Source organism: Mus musculus, chromosome 5, assembly GCF_000001635.26.
Source record: "Mus musculus strain C57BL/6J chromosome 5, GRCm38.p6 C57BL/6J".
Taxonomy (NCBI): Eukaryota; Metazoa; Chordata; class Mammalia; order Rodentia; family Muridae; genus Mus; species Mus musculus.
In genome coordinates this window covers 147,499,463-147,512,773 of record NC_000071.6, presented here as the reverse complement: position 1 = coordinate 147,512,773, position 13,311 = coordinate 147,499,463, and the positions used below count along the sequence as shown (strand labels likewise).

General features: G+C 39.8%; 1 protein-coding gene across 14 annotated transcripts in view; it reads right to left on the bottom strand.

The window, feature by feature from the left end:
- The window catches only part of Pan3 (PAN3 poly(A) specific ribonuclease subunit), a 122,294-nt gene that overhangs the window by 35,728 nt on the left and 73,255 nt on the right, over positions 1-13,311 (bottom strand). For 3 of the 14 annotated variants that reach the window (NM_001359433.1, XM_030254830.1, XM_030254831.1), the window contains one exon: positions 9,572-9,689. The exons of the other annotated variants lie outside the window; for them this stretch is intronic. In NM_001359433.1, the coding sequence (NP_001346362.1) occupies positions 9,572-9,635 (64 nt within the window). In that variant the 5' untranslated portion in view covers positions 9,636-9,689. The remainder of the gene's footprint in view (positions 1-9,571; positions 9,690-13,311) is intronic. 14 annotated transcript variants of the gene reach the window in all.

Sequence of the window (13,311 nt, the reverse complement as noted above, 5' to 3'; positions counted from 1 at the left end):
TCTGAAATCTTTATCTATAATTCTGGATGTTCAATTAATCCTTGGGACGTTAATTCACTCCTTCCTAAGACCATTCCTAGTCTTCCTAAGGGGAAAGGACCATAAATTCTAGTGGTTATTTTATAACATTGAGTTTGGGGGGAGTAAGACGTTTATCCGTGGCCAAGTCTAGAGCAGTTCTCCGACAGTAGTATGCCTTAAATCTCGAATGTCAAGTAGACGGTTTTTAATCGCATGTTATTCCTCGGCTGAAACTGCTAGTAATTTTTGCTGCAGGGCTCCAAGCTAGGCCCCCAAGGCATTTCCCAAAGGTAAGAATGTCTCTTTTGGATCTAAATTCCTAATCCCAATGGTAGCTTTCCCTACACTGCACACCAATAATCCCACTACTCAAACGAGGCAGACGTGGTAATTCTAGTTCAAGTCTACTTGTGCCATAGAGCAAGACCCTGTTTCAGAAATCAAAAAAGTAACAAAACTAAAATGTACAAAATTCATGAAAATTCACTAATATAAAGTACTCCAGATAACAACACAGAGAGTTAAAACAACCAAACAAACAAACAGCAACTAATTACTAAAATGAAGGACACAAAAGTGACAAACAAGGTATTTGTTCTTGACACAGAGCAAGTAGGTTCTCCAAGAGTAAAAATTGTATAAGCATTAAATTAAAGAAAAAGCTCTCAGGTCAACTAAAGCAGATCAAAGTCCTGGACCGTAAAAATGGCTGGATGGTTTTTTTTCTTTTAAAGTCTGAGACAGTTTCAAGCACAAATGTGCTCTGTAGCACAATTCTACAGAGCCATAATAATGAAAGGGAGAGTGCAGCTACGAGCCATTAAAAACTCTTGCTCAACATGTGACTGCCCAGGGAGCCCAAATCCCTGAGTTCTGCTCCCCAGCACTGAAGAGCAAGTGTGGAAAACGGCCCGTGCTTTTTACCTAAGAAAGCCTGCAAATGAAAACCCTTAGTCTGACCACACAGAACACACCATGTCAAGTGTGACAATGGCACATACCTGTCATCCAAGTCCACAGAAGAGCAGAAGCACGAGGATCACAGAGAGCCGCCTGCCTTGTGGGGAAGAGTAATAAAACAGAAACACAAATGCATCCCCTTTAGTACCTATTCCATACCACATGTGAAACAGCTTTTAATATCCTAAAAACAGCTAGACCCATGACACTGTAAGAAGAAAACATGTGTAAGCACCGTGTGCCCTTCGGTTGAGCAATGGCCTCACCACGAACAATAAAGGAAGACAATTACATGTTCAAAGTGAAACTAATAAGAATTCAGCCATTCGTGTATTTTATAAGGCGCGATCATGGTGGGCAGGCTGCAGTTTAGTCTGTTCAATAAAAAGAATGCCTAGAGCACACAATAAGAACCGGTGAATTAAACAACTAATCAAGCAATACGACCAGAGGTTTCTTCAGAGACAACATACAAATGTCAACCAACCACATGCAAAGAAACACAGTATCACTAGGGACATGAACACAGACCCACAAGAACATACTGAGCATAGCAACAAATGCTGTTAGTGAGGAAGAGGGAAAGCAGGTCTCATTCCTTCTGGCAGAAATGTAAAATACTGTAGTCACCTTGAAAAAAGAGTTTGGTTCTTCAAATTGTTAAACGTTACCATTTGTCTTGGAATCCCACTCCTATGTATATTTCCCAGTCGCAGTAAGAACTTAGGTCCACACAAACACTTGTATATGAATGCCCAGAGCACATGATCATCATCACTGTTCAAACTCAGAAAAAACCTCAAATGTCTACCAACTGAGAAATTGCTCTGTGAAATATGGAAGTTGGAGGATTGTAATGGACATGAACCCACACTACTATGGGGATCACACAACATTAAGTGAAAGTGGCCACTTAGTACCAAATGTACATGAAGGGCACAGCATGGCCAAGCCTATGCAGTAGGAAAGCAGAATTACAGTTCTAAGGGCCATAACTCTTAAGTCAGATCAGGGTAAGAGAAAAGCACAGACTACAAAAGGCACACGGCTTATCTACAGTTCACGGTTACAACTGCCCAACCTAGTGAATACACCAAAGTCAAGTGAGCCCCATGTACACTTAAAGGTCCAGTCTTACAATAAATATGTAAACTAAATACCGGCAAAAATACTTGATCCAAATCATCCCAGCAGCCCAGCTGAAGGAGGGAGGGGAGCAATGAAATACAACACACACTAAACCCATCTCATTTACTAGGGATAAAAAACAAAGATAGGCATAAACGAGTAGACTCTGGGAAAGTAAGTAATTAAATTCTGATGAGATAATTTGAATACAGGTTAGTATCCATGCTTATCTGCTATTCAGATGACAATTCTACCTAAAAAGAACCTAAAAAATGACTCTAGTTCAGCAAAAGTAACAATAATTATTAAAAAAAAAATTGGGAAAGTATGCATTGAGAAAGCCAGAAAGCAACACTTAAGAAACACAAACAAAAAGGAAGTCTGAAAAACAAAACAAATGGGGGAGGGTGCGCAATCTTCTATACCATCTGGTTTTGCGTGCATGTATGTCTGTGTGAGGGTGTCACACCCCGGAATTGGAATTCAGGCAGTTGTGAGCTGTCATGTGGATGTTAGGAACTGAATTCCAGGTCGTCTGGGAGAGCAGTCAGTGTTTTTAACCACTGAGCTATCTCTCCAGCCCCACAAAAAAATAGACGCTATTACATCAGTAATAGTAAAAGGTGAACAACAGTGTAGTCCTCAAGATGTTCTAGAATTCTGTAGGATTCATCAAGACAACAGGGCTGCTCTTGCAGAGGACCTGGGTTCAGTTCCCAGCAACCATATGGTAGCTCACAACCATCTGTTACTCTATTTCTAGGGGATTCAATGCCCTCTTCCTGGCCTCCATGGGCACTGTTCAAATACAGTATACATGCATGCACTCATACATACATATACACGGAAAATACTCAAACACATAAAATTAGGTAAATGTACCTAAAAAAAAGAAACAGGGCACCAAAAAGGAGCTCAAATACACATTAAAAAACCCAAATATTAAAAAGGTGGAAAAATAGGCTGCAGAAATGGCTCAACAATTAAGAGCCCTGCCTGGTCTTCCAGAGGACCTAGGTTCAATTCTCAGTGCCCAGGGCACAGCTAACAATCATATTAACTCCAGCTCTTGGAGATCCAAAGCAGCATTCTGGCCTCTGTGGTTGCTGCATGCACATTGGGAAAGACCCTTACACGGAGGTGGGGGGGTGATAAAACAAACTTCAGGGGAAATGTGACTAACCAGATGTGACAACTAGCTAGACATTGCTAGGTGACCCAGGAAATAAAAGGTACTATCAGATAGTTACCTGAAAAAACAACAAAGTGATTCCCTGTCATTCCCATCAATCTCAGATGAATACTCAGGAGTTTAAAATGAAAGGGAGAGGCTCTGATACTATTTAAAAAGTGTGTGTGTATCTTACACATTTATATACACAAAAGATACAAATGTCAAAAAAGATGTTAACTAAAAAAACATGTTTGCAGCAAGACGTGGTGGTGCACGCCTTTAATCCCAGCACTTGGGAGGCAGAGGCAAGAGGATTTCTGAGTTCCAGACCAGCCTGGTCTACAGAGTAAGTTCTAGGACAGCCAGGGCTACACAGAGAAACCCTCTCCCGAAAAGCAAAAAAACAAAAAACCCTACCTGTTTGCAACACTTTATTAATAAAAGAGTTAGTCCCCAAAAGGCATAGTTTTTAAACTCATTAGGGAATACAGAGTGCTGGGCGTGGTGGCCCACTTCTAATCCCAGCTCTAAAGAGGAAATAGCAGTCAGATTTCTGTACTAAGAGGCCAGCCAGGGAAAAATAGTGACCTTAGAACAACCACCACTACATACTGAGACTCTCTCAAAGAACAAACCACACAAAAGAACCAGTGAAAAATGAACATGTTTCACACACACACACACACACACACACACACACACACACTCCCTCAAATATAAAGATATGTTTATATACTAATAAAGGAGTAGAAACTACCATTATTTGTGTGTGGTATCTACATATTTGTACATGTTGTAGGCACCATAATCACATGTGGTGATCCAAAGTCAATGCCAGTACACTGACCTTGTCTTCCTCTATCATTCACTCAATTTTTATTTTTCAATTTAATTATTGAGGTTGGGTGTTGGGAGAGGGAACACACAGACACACAGATTGCACTTGTATGCAAGTACCTATGGGGGCCAAAAGAGTGTTGGATTCCTTGGGGTTGGGAGTTACAGCAGGTTGTGAGCCACCAGATGTGGGTTCTGGGAACCAAATGCAAGACCTCGAAAAAAGGAAATAAGTGCTCCTCACCATTAAGATATCTGACATCTTGGCCTAATTTCTTGAGGCAGGGAATTAACTCACTAAGACTGGCTGACCAGCAAGCCTCTGAGATCCTATCTCTACCTCCTACAACTAGGATTACAGACACATGCCTCTGTACTCTGCTTTTTGAGTGTTTGCTGAGGATCCAAACTCGGGTCTTGAAGCTTGTGTTTAACCAGGGGCCGGCAAGCCAGCTCAGTGAGTAAAGGAATTTGCTACCAACTATGTATGATGCCTGGAGCTCTACTCTCTAGGACATTATAGGGTAACAAGGTCAGCTAGGTGACTGGCAGTTAAAGGGTCTGCAGCTGTGAAAGCCCGCTGACTAGAGCTGCATCCCTGGAAGCGATGGTAAAGGCAGAGGAAACACCGAGAGTCTCATGAGTAAATGTTAAGTTATTTTAAATTTCATCCTATGACAATTATAAAAATAGTCTCCTTGTGATGAGTGAGACAGCTTACTGGATCAAAGTCCCCTTGAAGGCACGGTAACCGGAGTCTGGTGAGGCCCAGACTCCATCTCAGTGGTATACATGTCCATACACACACGGAAGGAAGGGAGGGGATCAAACAGTTTTTAAAGTACTTTCTTCTTCCTTTTTTCTTTTCTTTCTTTCTTTCTTTTTTTTTTTTTTTTTTTGGTTTTTCGAGACAGGGTTTCTCTATATAGCCCTGGCTGTCCTGCAACTCACTTTGTAGACCAGGCGAGCCTCGAACTAAGAAATCTACCTGCCTCTGGCCTCCTGGGTGCTGGGATTAAAGGCATGCACCACCACGCCTGGCAAAGTACTTTCTTCAATGGGAAATTTTTAAATAGATGTTTCCTCAGAAACAAACGCATCTAAGATTCCCAGAATGATCATCATATAAAACTGGGAAAAACTAATTTTAAAACTGGAAGTAAGACAAAAAAGTCAAATGCCCGATTCTGTATGATATCAAACTATGAGCCAAGCTAGTATATGTGAAAAGATAAGCCAGAAATAAAACTAACATTTATAGAAAATATACTGGCTTTATGTATCTATACAACAGAAAGAGTGAATCAGAGAAATGCTGCCTCTTTACAGACATCAATTAGGATACTACTTGAGAAGAAATCTGACAACAATGTAAAGTATCCAAACACAAAACTATAAAAGTTTGTGTGAAGTTTTAAGCTGAATGTGCTAAAGGTGATTTAGAAAAAAACCAAGAGACAGAATTCTCTTCACTCCTTGGAAGCTTCAACAACTTATGCCTATAGATGCCAGCCCTCTTTGTCAACACAGAACAAGCTAGGGAACTGTCCCGAACGCAGAGCAAACCTCTGGTTTCTAAAGACATTTAAAAGTAACACCATCAGAGACACACTAAGAACTTATAAGCAAAGCTGCTTTACAATATCATCCTTAATATATTCCTTCAGTGAATTTAGTGACAAAACCATGTTGATTGAATCCAAGACACTTCCACACATCCAGGAAGTCATCAGACTGTATTCTGCTCAGCATACAGATCTACTAATAGCTAAGATTAATCACTGTGATGCAAAATCAACTACAAGAGAAAAAGACACTATGAGAGTCTAAAGGAATTAATGATGTGTTATGGTATGGACCACGAGTACACTCTGCCCCCAGCTATGTGTGTAATTTACAGACAAGGAGAAGCCTATGAAGGCTGGGTGCCCAAGGTTTACCAGAGACTGGTATCAAGGGTGATGTTCTAGCACAACAGAATTGTAAAGTCTGGAAAAAACAGACTATGTAGCAAACACCACTGCAAAAGAGCTTCTTAGCAAAAACTAACCAGTTGAAGAAGACTGGAAAGTTTTCAACACTCTACTTCTCAGATACTAGCTGCGTAGCAACTTCCCAGGCAGGCCTTTAAGAAGTGCACTTTGAGCCTGACTTCTGCACACATACCACAGACTGTCTCCAGGATTGCTATCAGCCGAGGAGCACCACTCTGCTCTCCAATGCTTATAAACAAAAAGACGAAGAGCAATGTTCTGGTCTTCCTGTCTGAATACATTTCTCAGGAAACAGGGAAGAGAAAAAGGTTTTGTGTATTTGTTTGTTTTTCCAGTAAGGTTTTTCCCTGTGTACTGGCTGTCCTGGAACTTGTAGACCATGCTGATCTCAAACTCACTGAGACACCCCACCTACCACCACTTATTTCTGTCTCCTGAATGCTGGGATTAAAGGAATGTGCTACCACCACCACCATGCTAGAAAAAGTTAAAAAAAAAAAAAATCCCAGTAATGAGGTGGGAATACAGTTTGTAGCAGTCTTCACCAGCACAGCATCACAAGGGCCTGAGTTTGAGACAGTACCACCCATCCCCTACCCCCCCCTCAGGTTAGAGACGTACACGCTGACTGGGATTAAATAGAGAGATGGTGGTTAGGAGCACCTGTTGATCTTCCAAAATGCCCATACTGGGTGGGGCTCGCAAATACATGTTACTTCACCTCCAAAACACAATGTTCTCTCTTCTGGCCTCTCAGGTAATGTGCATGCACACACATACACATAATTCACTCACACAGACACACACATATAGATAACAATATTTTTTAAAATATTTAAAAGTAAAGGATAATACTAGAATAAAATATGCAAGATCCTGAACCCAGACTCACATCAGAAATGGGGAAAGGAGAGTTTTAAAAGTAATAGTGACTCAATTAATAGATAAAACTGTCTTTAGCTGCCTGACAATTTAAGTCAAAGCAATGTCAATTAAACAACAGTTATTTGAAATTGAAAACACAAAAGAGTTGTTGGAAGACTCTAACTTACAGACTTCCTATCACTTTGTTCTGAGATGGGTTCATGACGGATGCAAGGGTGGCCTTGTCCTCGCCTTGCAGCACAGGCTGGGCTTGAACCTACATCAGCCCTCACACCTCTTCAGGCACATTTTATTATGCTTATTCTTTGCATGGCCTTGATAATATGTTTTAATCTAGTAATCAATATCAGAATAAACTTAAAATTTTCTAAATTTAGAAATCCTTGGTGTCAATTAATAGACACCCCTTTGAGTGTCTATTAATGCAAGTTAACAATGCAAGATTACTGTTTATAGACTATGAGAATCTAATTCATTAAAGAAAATACTTACAAAATTCCAATTTTAAGGCAAAAGTAGGGGAAGATTCCCCACTCCTTACACACTGCTCAGCTACTACTGAGCACAATTCAGGATTTTACAATTAATAATGACAGAAATGAACTCGTGTGCTAATATATGCAGTGACCTACGCTGCCCAATTTAACCTAAATTTAAATTCTTAGGGACTTTGTAAAATAGTAAGCCTAAAAGCAAAAGTTATAGGACAAAAAGGAATACCATAAAACACTGTGCACTGTCGCACTTCACAGGGTATCCCAGGGACTGAAGCACGGAAGACCGAAACATTTACCTCTCCAAGGGCCTGGCCTTCTGTAGGAAGCTCCTTTATGTATTACATGGTTGGTCCGAAGGCTGATTATTAGGTGCTGGGAACCTAGTTTGTGCTTCAGACAAGGATTCAGGAGGGTTTAAAATTAAAGGGTTTCTGGAGAATCTAAGCAATGTGGATACATTTGATCTTTTCCTCACCAAAATATATGAACCATACCCCCAAAGGATAGCATTAATTGATGAGCTACATTTTACTTTTAAAAAAAGAGGACCTTAGGAACCAGGAATATAACAAATCTTGATTATGTTTGTGGTCATATTTGTGTCTATAAAACTAATTGTAATATTTCTTCAAGGTCTGTCTATGGGTTCTTTAAGGGGCTTACTAAACTTTAAATTATAATTGTTTTGGTATTCTATTTAAAGCTGCAAAAAGAGATGGGAAAAATAATAATTAAATAGTGAACATAAATGAAGAATTAAGTATCATACAGTGCGTGGTCTAAAACTTTTCACTTTCCAGATGATTTTATGCGTAAGGGTGTGTTGTCTGCATTTATGCTATGTGCTCGACATACATGCAGTGCCTGGTGGTTAACTGCCATAGAGATGCTAGGAATCAAACTCAGGTCCTCTGCAAAAGTAGCCAGTGCTCCTAACTTCTGAACCATCACTCCAGTCCCATACAGATGCTTAAACTGTGGATCTATTTACAAGGTAGACTACATAAACAAACCACCCTACCACCAAATACTATCAATGGAACTCACTAGAAAAGGCTAGAGTAATATTAGACATTGTTCCACCTAATAAATTTTTTTGTTCAATCAAATTCAGTTTTGCAAGTAATTCTTAAAACTGACTTTAAGTATAGTGAGTGCCATGTTTCTGGTCATAATAATAACCATGCCGCAGCTAACACATCCAAAGTTAAACTGTATCTCAGTCCAATTTTTCAAACTGCCATGTTAGGTAACTTAAAACCTCTAGCTGCTAGTTTCGACAATAAAAGATATTGAAAAGAAATTTACCTATTTGCTACGTTAAAAAAAAAAACACACATGATTCTGATTTTTAAATCACATTAGCTTTCGCATATCTAAAATTAATCTCAACCACGGTACATTTCAATCCTTCGAAATGACAATCTTAAAAAAAAAAATCAATATGATGTACTGTGCCTAGAAAATTAATAGCAAAGAATTTTTTTCCTTCTGAAGCATTTTTAAACCCTCAGTAACAAATTAAAAATCTATTCAGTTAAACATAATTATTCTCATTTCCTTTAAAAGTCCTTACACAAAATTTCAAGTTTTAAGGTAAAAAAATACCGTATTAATTTTTTTTGACAATTTTGAAAATCACATTGAAACATCAGCCCTAGTCTGCAATACTTATTCGCTGATCTAATAAAATACTTAACCATGAAATCGCATCCCACTTAACTCGACCAGTTTCAAGCCACGAGTGCATATCCTCCCTTTGCAAGAATTAAACATCCAAGTGCCAAAGGTTTACGCAAGACAGCTTATAATCCGTGTGAAAAAAGGGTAATTAGGATTTTTGAGCCGCAAATACCCTATGCTGACCGCTCAGGACATACAAATTCCAATTTCTTCATTTTACAAAATTATTTTATGAAGTTTTGTGATTAAATGAAAACAGAGTCAATAAGAATATTGATTAATTGCCAAAAATTGATTCCTTCACAAACCCTGTTTTCACAACAGCAACCCCTTGTCATTGGGGGAGTTAAAAGTTGCTGAACTCAACAATCCCTCCAGTTAAACAAACAGACCCCTCATAGAGCTGTCCAACGCTGCCCAAACTATCCATCCTTTAGTCGAATCAGTCTGTTTCATGAACTGTAGGATTTATCTTCAAGTCCAGTGCTGACTCAGAGGGTAGCTTGTTCCCTAGAGAAAACAACCAACAAAAATCAGAACAGCTACTGCTCATAGGCTCTTTCAACATCCAAGTGGAAAGGACATACTTATTGGGTCCAAATAAAAATTAAAAATTAAAAAACTAAAAAAATAAAAGAGAAAGAGAGACAGACAGAGATCAACTTCCTTTCAACTACAGAAGGAGTCAATAATCGAGGGCATCTATATGCCATGGCAATTGCTTGAAGTATTCACTCCAGTAGAGCAAGAATATTAAATAGCCAACAACGTTTATAAGGAAATCTACCACACAGAACCACCTGGCTCTTGACGGAGAGGGCACTGTAAGTGGCACATACTATACTACAGGCTAAGGCTTGTTCGGGTTATCTTTGAAAGGCTGCCTTAGAATATTGCGGTAGAGAACACTAATCTCTCCATTTCGAAGCAGTGGGCATACCCAGAGTAGCTTTGCTTCAGGGGTGTTCCTTAAGCGCAAGGCTCTTCTGCAGTTTATTACTCTCACTCAAGCTGTGAGAAGAGTTAACAGGCACTCTTCTTCAATTCTAACCCTGTGACCTGCCTTCCTTGGTATGTCTAAAACAGAAAGGAGACACCGTCTACATGCAAAGCCCTTGGGCTTGAGAATACAGCTCTACAATGCAAGGCAGTCTTTCCATTCCAACGGTTAGTGGTGTTTATCACAAAAATATACTACTATGAGTAAGGGAGTCACGGGGACGGGGGAAGCAAAGCCAAAAATGTAAAGAAACCCAACAGCTCAAACTAATTCCAAAACACTGAAATGACCAGAGAAAATCATAAAATTGACCAGCACAACTTTTCATGTATTATTTTGTATGTGTGTGTATGTGTATGTGTTGGGGGAAGGAATGGGTTCCTACATTTATGTCTGTGTACCATGTGCATGCTTAGTATCCTCAGAGGCCAGAAGAGGGTTATAGACTTTCTGGAACTGGAGTTAGAAGCAGTTGTGAGCCACCACTTGAGTGGTGGGATTGGAACTCATGTCCTTTGGGAAAGTAGCAATTACTCTTAACTGCTGAGTCATTTCTAAAAGCCATAATTTTTCACCTTTAAAAACTTTATCAGTGTTAATATGTAATCATGTATGTAAACATAATCTAAAGAACTGTCCTCATTTCCATGTCATAATCTCGGTGCCTTAGATCTCTAACTTGTGGCAGAAGATATATTGGTGACTGTATCCTGAAAGCTGTACTCATTAAAAATAGACACCTGGCATTTGAGCCAATTTCTTTTCCAGGATTTCATTGAGTCATCATTTTCCCAACTGGTAATGAGTATGGAGATGGCTAACAAGCCAAGAGACCTTTGAGCCAATAAATGGTATGTATGTGTTATGTATGATCTCTGGGAAGTGACTTGTCATTCCTGTATTCTGATTCAAATGAGGAAGCTCTCTGGTGAGGTGCTAAGACCTCCCAGTGCCTTAATGGGGTATGGTAATGTTCCTCCTATCAGGGAAACAGGCCTTCTTTGCCAGTGGTTTTCAAATAGTATTTCGTATTCACAGGCTTCTGTAAGAGCTTCTGGACTCTCTGCCAGTACTCAATTTAAATTTTTGAGCTGTTTTCCCACTATTTACTGCATCAGCAAAACATAAATGCAGGCTACAATTAGTTTGCATTTGTATTTTAAAATACTGACACCAATATAACTTGTACTGAGCTGTAGTGTTTTCATTCACACCACAAATGCTTAAAGGCTTGCTTGCTCACGTTTTACTTTACAGACACATTGTTACAACTGTAAGGGAATAATCCTCTGCAGTAGCCTTTATCTAAATGTACAAATACTCAGAAGAGAAGCACACACAACTCATCCACAGACCTATGATGTTCCTATGCCAACCACATGTAAACATAGAGAGGGAGACTGAGGAGTTCCAGAGCAAATGTTACTGCTCACCCACAATCTCAAGCTACTAGTAAACAAATTAACCTTAGCCTCATCTAAGCATCTGTGGGAGTTAGTGTAATAAATTTGACCCTGTACATGCCAATTCTGTCTAATTTCAAATCTTGAGGCTATATACAGACTTCATATGAGAACGCTGCTTGGAAACCCTTCTGAGCTCTAAGTGCAATTTTGACTTACAAGTTCCCAAGAGGCAGAGATACAATGGAAGGCTTTGCTGCCATCTCCTGCTGCAGGTGCTCCAAGGTCCCTTCTTAACTCTCTCCTACCAGTTCTCACAGTTCTGAAACTTTGGGGGCTTCGTATACAATGTATCCAACTTTGAGGAATTAAAGGCAAAATTGTTGAAGATATAAGAGAGAGGTGATCATGTACTTTTTGCTTTTCATATCACACACCCTGTTTTAAATAACAGCTTGAAAGATGAATCAAAAAAAAAAAAAAAGCCATGGGCACTGTCAAAAAGAACTATCCATATGAACTAAATATTGACTGGTTAGAATTTTGCTAATGAAGTATTAGAAAAATATGAATGTACAGTATGAAAGTATAACTTGGTGGTGGAAGAAGGGAGGGAGGGAGGGAGGGAGGGAGGGAGGGAGGGAGGGAGGAAGGAAGGGAGGAAGGGAGGGAGGGAGAGAGGGAGAGAGAGGGAAGGAAGGAAGGAAGGAAGGAAGGAAGGAAGGAAGGAAGGAAGGAAGGAAGGAAGACATAGGCAGCTTGACTTTTGCCTTGGGTATTCCTAAGAACCTGGAACTCTTCATGATCAGCACTTAAGGGTAATGGCTACTGCAAACAGAGAATCCTATACCAAGCCTAGCCTACAGCTCAGGACCATGCCTGAACTAGAATTTTCTTAATGTAAATCAGACTACAGAATTTGTTTGTTTTGTTTTGTTTTTTGAAAGTTCACTGACTAAATCTAAATTTTAAATTTAGATTAAACAGAAAAAAAAGTTCATAAATTCTCAACTATGAGGGTTCTTTATTGTGTTTGTTTGGTTGGTTGGTTGGTTTTGAGACAGGTTTCTCTGTGTAGCCCTGGCTCCAACTCAGAGCACTGTCTACCTCTGCCTCCCAAGTGCTAGGTTTAAAGTCATGCACTGCTCAACTGTGGATTAAACTGGTGTCAGTGGTGGTGGGATTAAAGCACACCTTTAATCCCAGCATTTGGAAAGCAGGCAAATCTCTGTGAGTTTGAGGCCAGCCTGGTCTACAGAGCAAGTTCCAGACAGTAAGGGCCACACAGAGAAACTCTGTCTTGAACAGACAGACAGACAGACAGACAGACAGACCACCAAAAGGATAATCAAAACAAACTGCACCCATCCTCTAAAATTCATCTCAAGTATTTTCTTTTCCATAAAATTTTAGTGGAGGTCAGAGGACAACTTAAACTTCCTGGGGGTTAATCTCAGGTCGCCAAACCTGGCAGCAAATTAGCCACGGACGGAGGCATATTGCCAGAGGCAGAACAATAAGCAAAGTCCAGAGCAGAGGGAGGTTTACCTGTTTGAATATACATTCTTAAAGAGCAGAGTGCAGGCTCTAGTACAACCCACATGAGGTAGACAAAAGGAGACTTTGTTAGAAAAGAAAGTGGTCTCCAGTGGCTACTTTCTGGACATTACTAGTGGATACTGGAAACTAGAGGCAGCGTTGAAGCTTTCAGTTTTACGTCTCCACTCTC